This window comes from Melanerpes formicivorus, unplaced genomic scaffold (assembly GCF_026170545.1).
Source record: "Melanerpes formicivorus ecotype bairdi unplaced genomic scaffold, bMelFor1.0.p_v2 SCAF_115, whole genome shotgun sequence".
NCBI lineage: Eukaryota > Metazoa > Chordata > Aves > Piciformes > Picidae > Melanerpes > Melanerpes formicivorus.
This window is the reverse complement of record NW_027142467.1, coordinates 223,017-242,606: the sequence shown is the minus strand read 5'-3', so window position 1 is coordinate 242,606 and position 19,590 is coordinate 223,017. Positions and strand designations below refer to the sequence as shown.

At 65.0% G+C, this 19,590-nt stretch overlaps 1 protein-coding gene across 1 annotated transcript in view; it reads right to left on the bottom strand.

The window, feature by feature from the left end:
• Nucleotides 1-803: 803 nt before the first annotated feature.
• Nucleotides 804-19,590, bottom strand: part of DLGAP4 (DLG associated protein 4) — a 138,961-nt gene continuing 120,174 nt past the window's right edge. Inside the window, exons 5-9 of the mRNA XM_068167346.1 lie at nt 17,031-17,248; nt 11,858-11,972; nt 7,969-8,019; nt 5,727-5,973; nt 804-823 (exon numbers count right to left, since the gene is read on the bottom strand). Of these exons, the coding sequence (XP_068023447.1) occupies nt 804-823; nt 5,727-5,973; nt 7,969-8,019; nt 11,858-11,972; nt 17,031-17,248 (651 nt within the window). The remainder of the gene's footprint in view (nt 824-5,726; nt 5,974-7,968; nt 8,020-11,857; nt 11,973-17,030; nt 17,249-19,590) is intronic.

The window sequence follows — 19,590 nt, the reverse complement described above, 5'->3', positions numbered from 1 at the left end:
TCTCCTTCTCTCCCTTGAGGCCAGCACTGCTGACTCCCTTTCCTGCCCTCCAGGCTGATAAAAGTGAGCAGCAGGGACTTGGCTTTCTGACTGTATCACTGAAGGAAGATGCTGGCAGCTGCCTTTCTTCCTGCCCCTTGGCATAGATGGCCTCTGCTGGGAGACATCAGGCTTGGCCAGGACCTGGAGCTGTGCTGTGGGCAGCCACTTCCACCTCCCCAGCTTTTGCTTTTGTGTGGGCAGAGCATCATGTGTGGGCACAGCATCACCTGTGGGCACAGCATCACCTGTGGGTCCAGCTGCCCCTGTCCTGGGGGCCTGGGCAAGTGACATTTTGGTGGGGCTCAAACCTGCTGCAGCCATTCCTGGGTGCCAAGAGAGGCAGAGGCACCTGTGGGCAGCAGAAGGGGAGCTTGCTGCTCTGGGTGCTGCCTGAAGCAGAGCTGAAGCCTCTCAGCAAGGAGGTGGAGGGACAGGGATGTCTTGGGCTGGGGGGTGGGGGTGAGGCTGTTGCCATGGCGCAGGCTCCCTGGGAAAGAAGGCATGGGGGGGTGGGAATGGAGTTCCCAGGCTAACAAAAGGCTTGGGGGGGTGGGTGGGGGGGTGGAAATGAGCAGGTACAGGTGGAGAGAAGGAGCTGTCAGGAAGGTTTGGGTGCCCCAGTGGCCCGGGAGGAGCTGGTGGGACCTGGGCACCTGCCGCTGTGTTTCCCTTGCGAGCGCTGGGGGAGCAGAACGCAGGCGCCGCGTTCCCTGGCACACACACTCTCTCTAATCCCTTTCCTGCTGGTATGTCAGAGAAAGCTATTTCTGGAACATGAAATCTAGGTCAAAAAGAAGGAGAAAATCTGAAGGGAGTGATGGCAGCCTCCCTCCTCAAAGGCCGTGTGGGGTCAGAGCAGGCTGATGCGATTAGCAAGGGGCCGCAGCGCTGCTTCGCTCCTTGGCTGCGGCCACTCCGGCACAGGCTGAGCAAGGGTGGCTGGGCCTGGCTTGGCTTTCCCTCTGCCTTCACACCACTGCTCCTTCCCCACAGGGCAGGCATGCCAGGAGAGAGCAGAGCAGAAGAACTTGCCTTCCTACCCAGAAAGCAGCTGATTACCATGCACAGAGGAGCAGGCGGAGGAGGGCTGTGCTGGCAGCCCGGAGCCAGCTGAGTGCTGGGCTGCAGCCAGAGCAGGGAGAGCAGCACAGGGAGGGGATTCTGCCCCTCTGCTCTGCTCAGACCCCACCTGCAGTCCTGTGTCTATCTCTGGGGCCCCCAGCACGAGAGAGACTTGGACCTGCTGGAGAGGCTCCAGAGGAGGCCACAGAGATGAGCAGAGGGCTGCAGAACCTCCCCTGTGGGGCCAGGCTGGGAGAGTTGGGGCTGTGCAGCCTGGAGGAGAGAAGGCTCCAGGGAGACCTCAGAGCAGCCTTGCAGGAGCTGAAGGGCTCCAGGAGAGCTGGGGAGGGACTCTGGCCAAGGGCTGGGAGTGCCAGGCTGAGGAACAATGGCTTGGAGCTGGGAGAGGAGAGACTGAGAGTGGAGAGGAGGAAGAAATTGTTGAGAGTGAGGCTGGGGAGAGCCTGGCACAGGCTGCCCAGGGAGGCTGTGGCTGCCTCCTGCCTGGAGGTGTTCAGGACCAGGCTGGATGAGGCCTTGAGCAGCCTGTGCTGGTGGGAGGGGTCCCTGCCCATGGCAGGGGGCTGGAGCTGGCTGAGCTTTCAGCTCCCTTCCAAGCCAAGCCATGCCAGGTTCTGTGACACACTGTGAGCAAGGGACGGCTGGCTGTGCCCAGCCCTCACTGTGTGGCTGTCCCAGAAGCTGGGGCAGCTCAGCCCACAGCGATGCAGCCCTTGGAGATGTGCTCAGCACCACGCTGGTTTGTGCTGGGACAGCACACAGAGCTGTGCAGCCACTTTGCCCTTCCTCCACCGAGCACAGCCACACTTCTCCTGCAGGGGCAGCAGTGCCCAGGCACCAGGCTGGGATCTGCCTTTGCCCAGGGCAGGACAGAGCTCCCAGCACAGCAATGGGCCTGGAGCCACCTCTCTACTGATGGCAGGGGAAAAAAAGGCAATACAAAGAAGACAGAGAGCAGGCTGGAGGCAGAAGGACAGCTACTGGGGCATGGATTTGGGGACTGTCTGTCCCAGGCAGTGCTGCTGTGGCCAGCCTGGGCTTGGCAAAGCCCTGCTGTAGGGAAGGGCCCAAGGTGTGTGCAGCCTGGGCAGCTGGTCAGGGCAGTGCTGCCAGACTCAAGGCTGATGCAGAAAGGGAGAGCTGGGGGGGTTGGTGTCACTGCCTTCCAGAGCTCACACTCTGAGGGTTATGTAGCCATTGGTAAGTGTTTCAACAGACACAGCCCTGTCCTGCAGGAGGTGGCAGGCATGGATATCCTGGCATCACTGGCAGTGATCTGGGCAGAGGATAAGCAGGCAGGCACCTGGGCACAGGCTGCCAAATCCCAGGGCAGGATGCTTGGAGCAGGGCTGACCTTCCCAGACAGCTTCCTGAGGGTGGGGGAGAGCTGGGGCAGGAGCTGGCTTGGTGTGAGCCTTCCCTGCTGCCACAGGCACCTGGCACCCCTGTGCTGGGCATCCTCACCTCCTCTGGCTGTGCTTTGCTCTCCTCTGCCTTCCTCTTGCCCCTGGGCATCAAACACCCAGCTCTGTACTGCAAGCAGTCTATTAAGCAAGCAATTCCCAGTGCAGCCTCTCCTCAGCAGGAGCTGGGCCTGGGGAGCCCTTTGTGCTGCTGTGTGGCTGTGGGCTGGCTGCCTGGCAGTTAGCTGAAGAGGTTGCAGTGGGGCTCTGGAGGCCCCAGCTGGGCTTTGTTTGAGGCTGAGCAAGGGCAGCTCATCAGCTGCCTCGCTGGCTGTCCAGTGGGAGCTCCTTGCCTTGCGACACCTGAGTGGCACAGGGTTTGTGGCAGCACCCACCCTGCAGCTGCCAGGGCTCCCCCAGCCCTGCTCCCCACACAGACCCCAGACCCACTGCCCTCCCCACAACCGAGCCCCCTGCACCTCCTCGTGCCCTCAGCTGCTTTCTGGTTCAACCTCTGTGCTGTCCTCAAAGCCTGAGGAGCTGCTCTGAGCCTGCCCCCACAGCTGTGTGGTTCAGTGCCAGAGCTCATGCCAAGCCCAGCCTGCCCTGCTGGACCTGGCCCTGCTGGACCTGACCCTGCTGGCCCCACGGGTTGCTTGCTGTCTGCCTCCACACTGCCAGCAGCACTGCACAGCCCTGGTGAGATGCTGGACTCCTCCTGCCCACTCTGGTGTGTGCCTGGCACGATGCCCAGGCACTGCCATGTCAGGGAGCACAAAGCCATCACCTTTCTGATCAGTTCCCAAAGCTGCTCCTGGCAGGGACCCCTCAGCTCCTTGTGCCCTGCACTATGGCTGAGCCTCACCTGGAGCACCTGGCCAGGAGCTGACAGGCACAGAGGCTGCAGATCAAGTGCCCAGAAGCACCACAGGCAGGTAACAGGTTCCTCTCCTGGCAAGGTCCTGCCAACCTCCCTGAGCATCTTCCTGGGGATTCCAGCCCTGGCAGAGCTTGCAGTGCCCAGAAGGCAGCAGGGAGAGCAGAGCTGCAGCTCTGCACAGCTAACCCCAGCAGCTCTGCCCATCCTTCAGCAGCCACTTGCAGAAGCAGCACCTCCAGAGCATTGCCCCTCCCTGCCCCCCACAGCCTGGCACACACTTCCCAGGAGAGGCAAAGGCCCTGCTGCAGGTGGTGCCCTGGCAAAGGCAGCCCCAGGCAGAGCCTGGCTGTACCACACGTGTCCCCAGGCCAGGGCAGAGCCTGCACTCCCTGCTTCCTGGGTGGAACACAAACCCAGCTCTTGCATCTCCCTGCTCCTGGCCTCTCCCAGTGCTGCCTGCCCTGGGCACTGCTCCTTGCTCTCCTGAGCCAGCAGCAGCCTGGGGCAACCCCCCTGCCTCCCTCGCTGCCCACCTGGCTGCTGAAGGCCCAGGGGCTGACAGGAGCCTCCTCTGGCAGCACTGCAGGGGGCAGGGCAGCCCTGCTGGGCAGTGTGGGCAGCCCTGACCCATCCCAGAGGGGGCACTGGGGAAAAGAAGGTTTGGTGTGCTGGAGAGCCAGCTCCTGCCAGGCCTTGGGAGAAGAGATCTGCTCTGCTGTGAGGCTAGGAGCTGCCTCCTGGGAGAGACTGGGGAGCCACAGGGGCTGAGCAGGGCTGCCTGCAGCCTCACCCCTGCTCTGGGGCATGGAGTCAGCCCTGACTAACAGTGTGGGGAGCAGCCAGGCCCCTGCCCAGCACAGTAATTGCTAACAAGAGGAGAAGGGCCTGGCATGAGTAATGCCTGCATCCAGCAGGGCATCCAGAGCTGGGTGTAACACTGCCCTCTGCACCCAGGCTGCAGGCTCCTGGGCTCTGGGAAGGCTTCTCAGTGCCTGGGAAGCCAGAGCAGGCTCTGTCTGCAGCCCATGCCAGGCCCTGCTGGGGTTTCTGGTCTCTGTACACCTGATGGAGAGGGGCAAACAGGACTCAGTGCTGTCAGACACCTGTGTGGCTGCTGCAGCTCTGTCTCTGGGGCAGAAAGCAGCTGGAGCAAGCCCAGCCAAAGGGTGAACCCTGAGCATCCCACTGAGGGAAGGTGTAGAAGGACCTGAGGGCTGGGTGCAGCAGGGTGACACTGCCCAGCTCCTCTTCTGCCCTGCCTGCAGGGGAGGGAGCAGGCTGGGCAGCACTGTGAGCCTGGCACACAGCCCTGCTCTGCCTCTCACAGAGCTGTGCTGGCACCAGCATGGCACTGGAGCTGTGCTGGTGAGCCCAGGATTGGCACTCTGCTGCCTGGGCTGCACTGCTGGGGTCTGGGCTGGCTGGGCCCCTGGCTGGGCAAGGTCAGAGCTGCCTGGGGCCCTCTGGGGCAAAATCCCAAAGCCTGTGGAGCTGGAGGGAGAACATTTGCACCGTTTGCCTTTCCCCCCCTGCCACATCCTCCAGACTCTCTCTCTCCAGGAGTCCTGCCCTGTGCAAAGCAGCTCATGGTGAGCCCCAAAGCCTTGCCACACAGCTCCATCACTGAGGGATGGAGACAGATGCCTTCTGCCCTCCCTTTTCTTGTCAGCCCCAGCTCCTGCCCATGCCTGAAGGTGTCTGGGATGTGCTCAGCCCCTGGGGCAGCCTGGGCAGGGCCCCTCAGAGACATTTTTGTTCCCAAGGGTTTCAGAAAGGCATCAGAACTGTCAGCTGCAGCCTAGATCAGGGTAACAACAGCTGCACAGTGGAGAGGAGGAGGAAGATAGAAGCTACTGATCATGTGGGGCAGCAGGGCTGCTTGCCCATGCTGCAGGTTTCTGCTGCCCCTGCAGCCCTGCAGGAATGCAGGCAGAGAGAGCAGCCAGTGCCCCTGGGCAAGGTGGGCACCCACGAGGTGCTGCCAGCCCTGCTACTCAGGCTTGGGTTCTGTTTGACTGAATGAAGACTTGGAGCTCTCCCAGAGCTCTGTAGTCTGCAGCAGCTGTGGGGGGCAGATGCCAGCACCCAGAGCCTGCATCCCGAGGTCCAGCCCCAGCCAGCCCCGTGCCAGGCCCGGCCGCTGGGCTCCCTCCCCGGCACAGAGCGAGCCCCCACGAACCCACAGAGGTCTTGGACAGCTCTGGCTGGAGACACGGGTGCCCGAGCCCCTCCTCCCATGCCCTCGACGCCTCCCGGGATGTGGGCAGCAGTGTGCCCCGCGCCCCCTGCCGCCCTGCCGGCTGCCCGCGGGCACTCACTGCTGTTGGTGGGCAGGGTCCTGCTGCCGCTGAGGCTGCCGGTGGTCGGAGGGGAGATGGAGCGGACGGAGCCCGTGTCCTCTTCCTGGGAGCAGCCCGCCTGGATGGCTCGGAGGTAGCTGTGGCTCCGCGAACGGAAGTAGCTGGGCAGGGGCAGGTCCAGCACCTCGGCGGCCGCCGACTCGGGCTCGCTGTAGGTAGAGTCGCAGACCGCCTCGTACTGCTCGCCCAGCTCCGGCTCCGCTGCCTGCGGGGCAAGAGGGGCACGGCCAGTCAGACCCTGCCCGCGGCCGGCCGCTGCCCTTCCCCTCCTGCCCCTGGCCCCGCGGAGCGCTCCAGACCCTCGCCCCGCGGAGCTCTCCTGTCCCTGGCCCCGAGGAGCTCTCCTGTCCCTGGCCCCGAGGAGCTCTCCTGTCCCTCGCCCCGCGGAGCGCTCCAGACCCTCGCCCCCCCGGAGCTCTCCTGTCCCTCGCCCCGAGGAGCTCTCCAGCCCCTGGCCCGGCGGAGCTCTCCAGACCCTCGCCCCGCAGCTCCTGCCCCTGTCCCCGAGGAGCTCTCCTGCCCCTGTTCCCGAGGAGCTCTCCTGCCCCTGGCCCCGAGGAGCTCTCCTGCCCCTGGCCCCGCGGAGCTCTCCTGCCCCTGGCCCCGCAGAGCTCTCCTGCCTCAGGCCCCGCGGAGCTCTCCTGCCCCTGGCCCCGAGGAGCTCTCCTGCCCCTGGCCCCGCGGAGCTCTCCTGCCCCTGGCCCCGCAGAGCTCTCCTGCCTCTGGCCCCGCGGAGCTCTCCAGCCCCTGGCCCGGCGGAGCTCTCCAGACCCTCGCCCCGCAGAGCTCTCCTGCCTCTGGCCCCGCAGAGCTCTCCAGCCCCTGGCCCCGCAGCTCCTGCCCCTGGCCCCGCGGAGCTTTCCAGCCCCTGGCCCCGCAGCTCCTGTCCCTGGCCCCGCGGAGCTCTCCTGCCCCTGGCCCCGCAGCTCCTGCCCCTGGCCCCGCGGAGCTCTCCTGCCCCTGGCCCCGCAGCTCCTGCCCCTGGCCCCGCGGAGCTCTCCAGCCCCTGGCCCCGCAGCTCCTGCCCCTGGCCCCGCGGAGCTCTCCTGCCCCTGGCCCCGCAGCTCCTGCCCCTGGCCCCGCAGAACTCTCCTGCCCCTGGCCCCGCAGCTCCTGCCCGGTTCTGCTCGCCGCAGGCAGACCAGGAGGGGCAGCGGTCAGTGCTGGTGGGTGCAGCACGGCCACGCTCTCCCCTGAGAGGGACGAGAGGAGCCTCCTTGGAGGCGAGAGGGTCCCTGCTTGTGGAGCAGCAGAGACTTACCACCACAGTGCATGAGAAACAGCCCCCAGTCCCTGATGGAGAGGTTGAGAGCAGATGGGGCTAGAACTCCTGCCTGGACAGCCTCTGACAGGTGCCCTCGCCCCACCAGCACAGCTGGGAGACCCCAGCCTCAGCCGGGAGGTTGTGCTCGGACTCAGGGGTCTCAAAGTCCCTTCCAACCTCAGCAGCTGTGTGGCTCTGTGGCACTGCTGGGGCAGGCACACTCCGTGCTGGGGGGAGATGACCTACAGAGAGGTGCAGTGTGGAGAGAGAAGGAGGGGAGGTGTGGGCAGGGGGGACAGCTCCATGCTCGACCAGGAGCAGGCTGCCTGGGCTGGTTCTGGGTGGCGCCACTGGGAGCCCATCCTGGTCCCGTCTGCAGCAGAGGGGTGGGAGAGGGCTCAGCAGCAGGCTGCAGCAAGGTGAGAGCTGAGCAGGGGCAGCTTCACTCTCTGCTCTTCCTGCTGCCCCCATCTCCCTCTCACCTATGCCCACAGCCCTGCCCTGCTCTCCAGCAGCGGTGGCTGATCAAACTTGGACTCAGGAGTGGCTCACCTGGGTTAAACCAGAGCCAGGCTAAAGAAGAGCAATTCTGAAGTACAGATGAGAGATGCTGAGAGTGACCTTGTTGCCCACTTCCATCTCTCTTGGCCCTTTCTTCATCCTCAGGGGCAGGATTTCTTGCACCTGAGCTCCACAAAGCTTGGCTCAGGAAGTTCTCCTTTGCCCCTAAAACTCATGGTCCCTAACCCCCTGCCAGGGGAACCAAGCTCTCCAGCTGCCCTGCAGTGCCTCCACCAGGAGTGCTTCCTCCTCCTCCTGCTGCTGGCCACGGGTGTGTGCTGCCCCCCAGCCTGCCTCACCCCCTGCCAGGGGTGTCCAGGCTGCCTGGAGAAGGCTGTGTGAGGAAGGAAGAGGGAAGCAGCAGCGGGACGGTACCTGCTCTCCATGGGTAAATATCTGAGGGATAAGTAAGGGGGCTCCAAAGATCTGGAAGAAAGAGTTGGAGAAGGTTAAAGGCCAGGAACGGGAGGGCCCCTCAGACAGACAGCCACTGCACAGGGACGAGGGAGCAGGCAGCCTGCCCCCGGGGCCGCCGCTGCCCACACTGCAGTACAGCTCCGGAGATGCCAAGCGGGGTGCCGCAGGGGCCCTCAGACAGCGGCACAGACACAGCATGGCAAAGCTCCACGGGACGCCCCCAGCCCCAGAGGAGCCCCTGGCAGACAGGGCACGCCGGGGACACACAGTGCTGGGCATCCCCTGGCACGCAGGGGCTGGCTGTGCCCGCCGGGCGAGGCCTGGGCTGGCTCCCGGTGAGCAGCTCTGGGGAGCTCCACCGTGGGCCAGCGCCTGGCAGCGCGGCCGGGAGCGGCAGTGGCCCTCCGCAGCCCCCAGAGCCGGGGGGGAGGGGCAGGCTGAGTGCTCCCTGCTGGGGACAGTGTTCCTCACCCTCAGGAGGTGACCACCCCGCTGCTGTGCCCTCTGTGCCCGTGCCAGACAGGAGCCACACGGAAGCAATGCTGCCTACGCTCCACAGCAAAGCCACAGCACACACTCGGCGTAAGGACAGACAGACGGACACCGTGCTGCCTGTGGGGACGGATCCCTTCCCCCTCCTCCCCCTCCTCTTCATCTCTGCTCTGCAGAGCACACTCAGCCCTGCGTGAGCTGCTGGAAAGAATCCTCTCTTGGGCAGGATGCAGGCTCAGAGTGCCCTTGAGGGAAGAGACCTGGCCCTGGGGCTGGCCCTCTGCACAGGGCACAGCTCGGCGTGGTCAAACAGCGCTGGGGGCACCGGCCGGCTCCCTGCGGCCACTGGCGCCCCTGCTGTGCCAGCCGGATGCCAGCGAGCACCCCCGCGGGACCTCCAGCGGTTTGCAAGGCGGAGGCCAGCAGGGACAAACCCCAGCGCAGTGGATTGGCCTTTCAGAGCCGGGGATGCTCCTGCGCCGGAGCACGCCGGGGTCCTGCTGGGCAGGCAGGGGAGGTGCTGGGGGTCACCCCAAGGGCAGGGCAGGGCAGGCAGCGCTGCCGGCTCTGGCTGAAGGGGCAGGGCAGACACACCAAAGGGTGAGACCAGCGCACACGGGCGGCGGGACCAGCTCCATCCCGGCTCAGCAGACCCGCGGGAGGTCTCTAAACCCCAACCCAGCTACGAGTGACCTCCCCGCGACGTGGAGGGTGGTGACAGCAGCCCCGGGCCTGAGCGGGGGCTGTGGCGGCTGCCCTGCCCCCAGTGCCACAGAGCTACCAGTCTGGGGCTGGGGCGTTTGCCTGGGCAGCTCCTGGCACATCGCGGGCAGCTCAGACCCTGCAGCAAAGAGACCTCCCTGGTGTCTGCACGGAGGTGCTGAAAGGCAGCTTCAGACGGGGAGGGAGCACAGACTGAGCCCACCCCTGGTCTGCCGTCGGGGCCCTGGCACTGGTCACAAGGAGCCCACCCCTGGTCTGCAGGCAGGGACAGGGTCGGACATGGATGGACACGCCAAGGACGAGAACGCAACGGTGCTGCCCCCTGCCCTGCGCGCACTCAGACACCAGCACAGCGCCGCGGCCGAACGAGGAACGCCACAGAGCACAAGGAACACGCACGGCCGCACCACTGCCCCTGCCCGGCCCGCGGCTCCGCAGCAAGGGCTGCCCAGGAGAGACCAGGCAGGGCACCGAGGGCCTGGGCTGCAGGAGGGCTCACAGCCCCACAAGCAGCACATCTCTTCTCCTCCATGCTCTGGTTTCTGGTGCCCATCCCCTAACCCTCCTCCATGCTCTGGTTCCTGGTGCCCATCCCCTAACCCTCCTCCATGCTCTGGTTCCTGGTGCCCATCCCCTAACCCTCCTCCATGCTCTGGTTCCTGGTGCCCATCCCCTAACCCTCCTCCATGCTCAGCCTCATGGTGTCCATCCCAATGCTTTGAGCCCTGCCCCACGCTGCTGCCCTTGCTCAGTGTGCTCTGGATGGAGCAGCACAGGCACATGTGGAGGTGTGATGTGTGGGCACAGAGTGTGTGTGAGGTGTGCAGCAGAGGCAGCAGAGCTCAGTGCTGGGGCAGAGAGCTCAGTGCTGGGGCAGCAGAGCTCAGTGCAGGTGTAGAGAGCTCAGTCTCGGGGCAGAGCTCAGTGCTGGGGCAGAGAGCTTGGTCCTGAGGTGGAGGGCGCAGTGCTGTGGCACAGAGCTCAGTCCTGGGACAGAGCTCAATGCTGGGAAGCAGAGAGCTCAGTGCTGGAGCAGAGCTCAGTCCTGGGGAGCAGAGAGCTCAGTGCTGGGGAAGAGGTCAGTGCCGAGGCAGAGAGGTCAGTGCTGGGGCAACAGAGCTCAGTCCTTGGAGGCAGAGCTCAATGCTCAGGTAGAGAGGTCAGTCCTAGGGCAGAAAGTTCAGTGCTGGGGCAGAGAGCTCAGTCCTTGGAAGCAGAGCTCAGTGCTCAGGTAGAGAGGTCAGTCCTGGGGCAGAAAGTTCAATGCTGGGGCAGAAGGCTCAGTGCTGGGGCAGAGGGCTCAGTGTGGGGGAGCAGAGAGTTAAGTGCTGGGGTAGAGAGGTCAGTGGTAGGAAGCAGAGCTCAGTGCTGGGGCAGAGGGCTCAGTCCTTGGAGGCAGAGAGCTCAGTGCTGGGCAGCAGAGCTCAGTCCTTGGAGGCAGAGCTCAGTGCTGGGGCAGAGAGTTAAGTGCTGGGGCAGAGGGCTCAGTGCTGGGGCAGAGGGCTCAGTCCTTGAAGGCAGAGCTCAGTGCTGGGGCAGAGAGCTCAGTGCTGGGGCAGAGAGCTCAGTGCTGGGCAGCAGAGCTCAGTCCTTGGAGGCAGAGCTCAGTGCTGGGGCAGAGAGTTAAGTGCTGGGGCAGAGGGCTCAGTGCTGGGGCAGAGGGCTCAGTCCTTGGAGGCAGAGCTCAGTGCTGGGGCAGAGAGCTCAGTGCTGGGGCAGAGAGCTCAGTGCTGGGCAGCAGAGCTCAGTCCTTGGAGGCAGAGCTCAGTGCTGGGGCAGAGGGCTCACTGTAGGGGAGCAGAGAGTTAAGTGCTGGGGTAGAGAGGTCAGTGGTAGGAAGCAGAGCTCTGCTGGAGCAGAGGGCTCAGTACTTGGAGGCAGAGCTCAGTGCTGGGGCAGGGAGCTCAGTGCTGGGGCAGAGGGCTCAGTCCTTGGAGGCAGAACTCAGTGCTGGGGCAGAGAGCTCAGTGCTGGGGCAGAGGGCTCAGTCCTTGGAGGCAGAGCTCAGTGCTGGGGCAGGGAGCTCAGTGCTGGGGCAGAGAGCTCAGTGCTGGGGCAGAGGGCTCAGTCCTTGGAGGCAGAGCTCAGTGCTGGGGCAGGGAGCTCAGTGCTGGGGCAGAGGGCTCAGTCCTTGGAGGCAGAACTCAGTGCTGGGGCAGAGAGCTCAGTGCTGGGGCAGAGGGCTCAGTCCTTGGAGGCAGAGCTCAATGCTGGGGCAGAGGGCTCACTGTGAGGGAGCAGAGAGTTAAGTGCTGGGGTAGAGAGGTCAGTGGTAGGAAGCAGAGCTCAGTGCTGGGGCAGATGGCTCAGTCCTTGGAGGCAGAGCTCAGTGCTGGGGCAGAGAGGTCAGTCCTTGGAGGCAGAGCTCAGTGCTGGGGCAGAGGGCTCAGTCCTTGGAGGCAGAGGGCTCAGTCCTTGGAGGCAGAGCTCAGTGCTGGGGCAGAGGGCTCAGTCCTTGGAGGCAGAGGGCTCAGTCCTTGGAGGCAGAGCTCAGTGCTGGGGCAGAGGGCTCAGTGCTGGGGCAGAGGGCTCACTGTGGGGGAGCAGAGAGTTAAGTGCTGGGGTAGAGAGGTCAGTGCTGAGGCATAGAGCTGAGAGCTGTGTGCATGGGCCCAGAGCTGCTGTGTCTCACCTGGTTGATGCAGCTGGACTCGGTGACACTGTCTGGGATCTGGTTGTATTCTTCCTCCCAGGTGGGGAACTTCGGAGGTAGGAGGATCTCGACAGAGTCCAGGCGGTCCAGGCTCCTGCCAGCCAAGAGAGCAGCTGTGAGTGGGGTCCCCATGGCAGGGGAGTCTGACCAGCCCTGCCTGCAGACCCTCTCCCAGGCACAGCTGGCAACACAGATGTGATGCTGGGCACCACGTCCACCGCTTGGCTCCCACTGCACCTCTGACCTGAGCTGTGGAGCCCGGGGCATGGATGAAGGTTGGCAGTGTGCAGGGGAAGGAGAGGGGACAAGGCTTTGGGTCCTGCTGCCCCAGGGATGCACTGCAGATGCCAGCTTGGTACAGCTGGAGCAGATGGGATCCGTGGCAGTCCCCCAGAGTTCAGCCCTGGTGACAGCAGCTCTCACACAGGCTGCTGGGGAGGGAAGCTGGCTCCTGCCTGCCTTGCCTGCTGGGGAGAGGGGGTGAGGGATGCCTCTTGGATGGCATTTGCAGTTGGGAACATCTGCAGGATTTGGCTTTTGTGGTTTTTTTTCTTTCCTTTCTTCACTTAAATGATTTAAATCCTGCAGAGGAACCCAAAACACAACCTGGAGAGAAGCTAAAAGCTAAAGGAGAGCCAGGCCTGAAGGGCAGCCCTGCAGGAGCAGAGGGGGCTGGCATCTGCAGAGCAGCTTTTGCTGCAGGCTGTGGCAGGAGCAGGGTGGCTGTGCCCTAGGGCTCAGCAGCAGTAGGAAGGATGAAGCTTTCCTGCTCTTCTGAGCCACCACAGAGCCTGCTGGAGGGAGGCTGTCACAGGCCAGCTGGGCCCTGGTGGGGGACAGGGCTGGCCACATCAGCCTGGGTGAGCCGTGGGGACAGTCCCTCTCCAACTGCAGATGGCCCCTTGTAGAGGACCCTTGGGGTGCCATTCCCCTGTGCCCTGTCCTTCACCAGCCTGGGGGACAGCAGGGCTGAGGGCAGGAAGTGTCACAGCTGGGCAGGAGCCCTCTGCAGTGTGTGGAGCTCCAGGAAGGACCATGGCATCTCCTGAGCCTGCAGCCTGGGGCGTGATGAGAGCAGGGAGTGATGGAAGCAGACACACAGCCCCCAGGGGACCTGCTGCTGAGTGGCCAAGGGCTATGTGGCCCCCCAGGCTCTGGGAGATCCCTTTGGTGTCTGTCTCCCTCAGCCTGAGAAGGTTTTGCCTGTGAGCTCAGTTGCACCCCGGGGTGAGTCAGTGGTGTCCCTGCCAGCCTCCCAGTGCCCATCCTGCTGGCAGCCTGCCTGTGGGCAATGAGTCACAAAGCAGCCAGGGGAAGGGCAAAGACCTTCCCAGGGGCTCTCACTGCTCTGTGCTCTGTCCTGCAGAGCTGCAGCTGTCCCCCCTGCAGCACCTCCTGTCCCAAACCACAGTTCTGCTGCCCCTTGGCTGGTGGAGCCCAGAGATGGCCAAGGAGAGAGAGGGTCTTGGTGAGGGCTGCCATGGGGCCATGCCGGGTCATGGAGCTCCTGCTGCTGTCCCAAGGGTGTTCCAGGCTGGTGGGGCACCCCAGGGAGGCCTCACAGCACCCACAAAGCTGCTGGGTGGGGAGGGTGGAGGCAGGGGGTGGTCAGCAGATGGCAGCTGTGCCCATGCTCAGGCTCCGGCTCTCCTGCTGCTGGCCTGTGCCAGGCAGAAGCCCTGGCAGTCCTGGGCTGGAGGGGACAGGCAGGCTGGGACCTGATGGCCCTGGCTGGAGTGTGGTGCTGAGAGCTGTGGAGCCCCCTCCTTCCCAGCAAGGCTCCTTCCTCCCAGCAGGTCTCCTGCTGGGGACTTGCAGCACTTGCAGCAACCACAGAGTCCTACCCAGCCCTGCCAGGACCCCTCCTGGCCTCAGCTGCAGCCATGGCTCAGCCAGCAATGGCCTCCTGCTCAGCACCACCTTGCCCTGACTCAGCTCCTTCACAGAATCACAGCATGGTGGGGGGTGGAAGGGACCAACCCCTCTGCCAGGGCAGAGTCACCCAGGAACACATCCAGGCAGCTTTTGAGTGTCCAGAGATGAAGACCCCACCCTGGGCAGCCTGCTCCAGGGCTCCAGCACCCTTAAATCATAGAAGCTCCTCCTCATGTCTGGATGGAACTTCTGATGCTCCAGCCTGTGCCCACTGCCCCTTGTGCTGCCACTGGGCACCACTGAGCAAAGCCTGGCCCCCTCCCCCTGCCAGCCACTCTCTGAGTGTTGCTCAGCAGGGATGAGATCCCCCCCAGGCTGCTCTCTCCAGGCTAAAAAGCCTCAGTTCTGAGTCTTCCCTCAGCAGAGCTGTTCCAGGCCCCTCAGCATCTCTGTAGGCCTCACAGCTGCCTGTCTGTGGGCTCTGGCTGGAGCCCAGCATCCAGGTGGGGTCATACCCCGAGGGAGGTGAGCTGGGTGGACAATGAGTCCAGGGAGACCTCAGTCTCTCAACTTGGTTGTTTTGCACCAGAGACCACTAGGCCCAGCCATGCTGCCCTTGGGGTGGGTGTGAGAGCAGGGCACAGGGAAGGATTCAGAACAAGCACTTCCAGGGCTCCCTGCAGCTCAGTTTGTCACCAGCTCTCTGCAGAAGGCAGCACCTGGTCCACAAGCTGGAGCCACCATGGGGGTGTCCCCCTGCCTGCTGCCCTGCACTCTCCCCTGGCTCTGTCTGCTGGGCAGCAGCAGCTCACCTGTGCTGGCATCTGCCTCCTCCTGCCCCTGTGCTGCTCACACCCTGCTCAGCAGCAGCAGCTGAAGCTTTGCCAGCCTGTGGCAGCCTGGCTGCTAAGGACTCCACACAGCATCCCCACACAGACCAGGGACAGCTTTTGCTGTGCCCCCCTTGCCCTGCTGCCCATCTGGCTCAGGGCACTGGGGGTCTTGCTCCCTCCACAGCTGGTCCCAGAGCTCATCCCTGCTGACCTCAGGACGGTACCCAGGCCAGGGTGCCAATGGGGCACTCCTGCTGGGTCCCAGAGAGCACAGAACCACAGAGCTGGCAGGGCTGGAAGGGAGCTCAAGGCTCAGCCAGCTCCAACCCCCTGCCATGGGGCAGGGACACCTCACACCACAGCAGGTTGCTCACAGCCACCTCCAGCCTGGCTGCAAACACCTCCAGGCAGGAGGCTTCCACCTCTGGATCCTCTCCCTCCACCTCTGGCAATGGGCACTGGCAGCCCAGAAGGCTGCCCTTGGCCTTCTGGGCTGCCAGTGCCCATTGCTGGCTTTCTGTCCCCCTCAGAGCTGTCCCAGACCCCTATCCCTCCCTGACCCCCTCCAAAGTCCCTCCCCAGCTCTCTTGCAGCCCCCTGCAGATCCTGGAAGGCCACCAGAAGGTCTCCTGGGAGCCTTCTCTTCTGGGACACCTGGGGAGCCAAGCAGATGGCACAGTCCCAGCAGCCCGTGGGCTGTGCCAAGTGTCTTCCACAGCTAACCAGGAGCACGGGGCTGGGAGCTCTGCCCTCCATCAGAGCAGCAGAGGCTCGGAGGGGAAATCCCCACGGGATGAAAGCAGGGCCCTGCCCAAAGCTGAGGGCACAAGGACCTGGGGCAGGCTCCTCCGGAGCCACCAGCACGGAAAGCTCTCTGCATTCGCCTCCTGCCCTGCTCGTCTCCTCTGCCTGCCCCGTGGGCAGCCTGGGCTGGTGTGCAGGAGCGCTGCTGGGCTCCCACCCCCCCGGAGCTCTCCTGCCCCTCGCCCCGCACCTCCTGCCCCTGGGCCCCGCGGAGCTCTCCTGCCCCTGGCCCCGCAGAGCTCTCCTGCCCCTGGCCCCGCAGAGCTCTCCAGCCCCTGGCCCCGCGGAGCTATCCTGTCCCTGGCCCCGCAGAGCTCTCCTGCCCCTGGCCCCGCGGAGCTCTCCAGCCCCTGGCCCCGCGGAGCTCTCCTGCCCCTGGCCCCGCAGAGCTCTCCTGCCCCTCGCCCCGCAGAGCTCTCCTGCCCCTCGCCCCGCAGAGCTCTCCAGCCCCTGGCCCCGCGGAGCTATCCTGTCCCTGGCCCCGCGGAGCTCTCCTGCCCCTGGCCCCGGGGAGCTCTCCTGCCCCTGGCCCCGCGGAGCTCTCCTGTCCCTGGCCCCGAGGAGCTCTCCTGCCCCTGGCCCCGCAGCTCCTGCCCCTGGCCCCGAGGAGCTCTCCAGCCCCTGGCCCCGAGGAGCTCTCCTGCCCCTGGCCCCGCAGCTCCTGTCCCTGGCCCCGCGGAGCTCTCCAGCCCCTGGCCCCGCAGCTCCTGCCCCTGGCCCCGCGGAGCTCTCCAGCCCCTGGCCCCGCGGAGCTCTCCAGCCCCTGGCCCCGCAGCTCCTGCCCCTGGCCCCGTGGAGCTCTCCAGCCCCTGGCCCCGCAGCTCCTGCCCCTGGCCCCGCGGAGCTCTCCTGCCCCTGGCCCCGAGGAGCTCTCCAGCCCCTGGCCCCGCAGCTCCTGCCCCTGGCCCCGCGGAGCTCTCCTGCCCCTGGCCCCGAGGAGCTCTCCAGCCCCTGGCCCCGCAGCTCCTGCCCCTGGCCCCGTGGAGCTCTCCAGCCCCTGGCCCCGCAGCTCCAGCCCCTGGCCCCGCGGAGCTCTCCTGCCCCTGGCCCCGCGGAGCTCTCCTGCCCCTGGCCCCGCGGAGCTCTTCTGCCCCTGGCCCCGCAGCTCCTGCCCGGTTCTGCTCGCCGCAGGCAGACCAGGAGGGGCAGCGGTCAGTGCTGGTGGGTGCAGCACGGCCACGCTCTCCCCTGAGAGGGACGAGAGGAGCCTCCTCGGAGGCGAGAGGGTCCCTGCTTGTGGAGCAGCAGAGACTTACCACCACAGTGCATGAGAAACAGCCCCCAGTCCCTGATGGAGAGGTTGAGAGCAGATGGGGCTAGAACTCCTGCCTGGACAGCCTCTGACAGGTGCCCTCGCCCCACCAGCACAGCTGGGAGACCCCAGCCTCAGCCGGGAGGTTGTGCTCGGACTCAGGGGTCTCAAAGTCCCTTCCAACCTCAGCAGCTGTGTGGCTCTGTGGCACTGCTGGGGCAGGCACACTCCGTGCTGGGGGGAGATGACCTACAGAGAGGTGCAGTGTGGAGAGAGAAGGAGGGGAGGTGTGGGCAGGGGGGACAGCTCCATGCTGTCCCTGGGGGCGCTGCTGGCGAGGCGGCCCCCGAGGGGCAGTGCCGAGCTCCCGGAGGAGCTCCACCGTTACCTTTGTGTAGTGCTCTGCTCACTCAGGGACTGTTGGGTGGCCTTGAGGTAACTCTGCCTCCGAGCTGCAGTCTTTGGGGAGGGCTTGGGGCTGGCGTCGGAGTCCTCGCTGTCCTCATCGCCCATGGCTTTGATGTAGCTGCCGCTCCGCATGCGCCGGCACGGGATCTCGCTCTCCTTGTCCCGGGACAGGCTGTTGCTCCACTCCCCCTGAGGCACCTGCGGGAGCCAGGCCGGCACTGAGGGGCGGCACCCTGGGGCTGAGGGGGGCACGGGTGGCAAGGAGAGCTCTCGGACCCCTGTGCCAGGGCAAGGCAGCTCCTTCCACCCCTCCCTCACCAGCCCGTGCCAGGCAGCCCTGCCTGTGATGCCTCTGGGCACAGCTCCCCGCAGTGCTGCCCGCCCCAGCCCTCCCCGGGGCCATGCTCACACAGCTGTGCCAGGCCAGGCAGGGTGTGGGGCCAGGGGAAGGCTCTCACCAGGCTTGTGCTGGGCTTTGGGGCACAGGTTGGCCAAGGCAAGGCTCAGGCTCAGGTAGGCTGAGGCACAACACACTGCTCAGGACAGCCCAAGCAAGGGCTGCTGCAGCCCAGCCCCTCACTGAGTTCCACACCCAGCAAGGGTTCTGAGGTGGAAAGGACTCTTGGTGGCTGCATCTAATTTCTGAAGCCAGTCCAGGCCCTCACGAGTCCCTCCTGAGCAGCTTGGGCACAGAGACCTGTGTGGGCACATAGACACAGACCTTGTGCTGGCCACCCTGCAGCCAGGAAAGTCCTCCTGTGCCACCCTGCAGCCAGGAAAGTCCTCCTGTGCCACTCTGCAGCCAGGAAAGTCCTCCTGTGCCACCCTGTGCAAGAAAAGTCCTCCTGTGCCACCCTGCAGCCAGAAAAGTCCTTCTGACTTGCCTGAGATCACTCTGCAGGTAACTTAAGACAGATGTGCTCTGCTGTTCCCTCATTAGAGAGGGGTGAGCTGATGTTTCCACCAGGGTCTGCAGCTCTGAGCACCTGAAGTGACCACTGCCACTGCCTGCTGCCCTGTGGAGTGCCTGTGGAGGTGTTCAGAGGCACAGCCAGGAGCCAGATGCCAGCCCAGGGGCGGTCAGGACAAGAGCCATGTGTGGTGTGGGACAGGCCAGGAGAAGGATGGAGCAAGCTGAGCTCTCTGGGGCAAGCCTTGGTCTTGTGCTTAACTTGCTTTGCAGCTGGCCTTGAGCTGAGGAGCCATGGAAAAGCCAGGGGAGCTGTGAGGGATGCAGCCATGTGCAGCCCCTGGGACAGCCCGGGGGGGAGCAGCAAAGGGCCTTGAGCTGAGTGCAGCTCCAGCTGCTGAGAGCATCCACTCAGGCTCTGCTGGCTGGAGCTGTGGCTCTGCCCAGCTCCCCAGGGCTGTGTGCTTAACCAGGCAGTGTCTGCATCCTGCTCTGGGGGTGCTGGAGCCCTCTGGCAGCTAAGTGGGAGGAAGCAGCGCCGGCTCCTGCTGCCCTCCGTGTTCACAGCACCTCTGGGAGCCACAGCTGGCTTCAGTCTGCTCCTGGGGTGCAGCTTCAGCTGAGCTTCAGCTCTGCAGGCAGCTCTGAGAGGCTGCTGCTGTCCTGAGGAGTGCTGGGGGGTGCCAGAGGCAGGCTCCATCCAGGTGCAGCACTGGGATGAGCTTCAGCTCTGCAGGCAGCTCTGAGAGGCTGCTGCTGTCCTGAGGAGCTCTGGGGTGTGCCAGAGGCAGGCTCCATCCAGGTGCAGCAGCTTCAGCTCTGCAGGCAGCTCTGAGAGGCTGCTGCTGTCCTGAGGAGTGCTGGGGGGTGCCAGAGGCAGGCTCCATCCAGGTGCAGCAGCTTCAGCTCTGCAGGCAGCTCTCAGAGGCTGCTGCTGTCCTGAGGAGCTCTGGGGGGTGCCAGAGGGAGGCTCCATCCAGGTGCAGCAGTGTAGCTCACTCCCAGGGCTTCCTTCTGCCCAGAGGAGGCAGGGGGCAGCCCCTGTCCTGCCAGCCTGCTGCTGGCTGTGCTTGGGAGGGGGCAGGGGCTGAGCCCAGCACTGCTTGGAGCAGAACCCCAGCAGCCTGTGGCACCACTCTGGCCATGGGGCTGCTGCCATCATGTGTGCCCAGGAGCCAGGGGCCCTTATTCCCTAGGGCACAAGGAGCCAGGGCTGCCTGGGTGCAGGATCCAGGTGGGCACCAGCTGGTGAGACACAAAGCTGGCCAGGCCTCCCCAGCCCTGCTGCTGCTGCAGGCTTTCCTTGCAGGCCTCCTGCTTGGCCTCTGGGCTGCTGCTGGCAGGACTGAGCTGTGCCTCAGCAGCTGCTGGGGGCGCCCTGGCAGGCTCCTACAGAAGCCAGGGCACAGAGCCCCTTCTGCTGCCTCTGCTGCTGCCCAGCTGCCTGCATGTGGGACAGGGCCCACAGGTCACTCGGTGTGGCTGTCTCTGACCTTTGCTGAAGGGGACAGGGGCCCTGAGAAGCACTTTGATGCTCACAGGGCTGTTGAGGCTGGAGGAGACCTTTGAGCTCCTGCAGCCCAAGCACTGCCCCAGAGCTCCCCAAGCCACCACTGCTGCTGAGCCACAG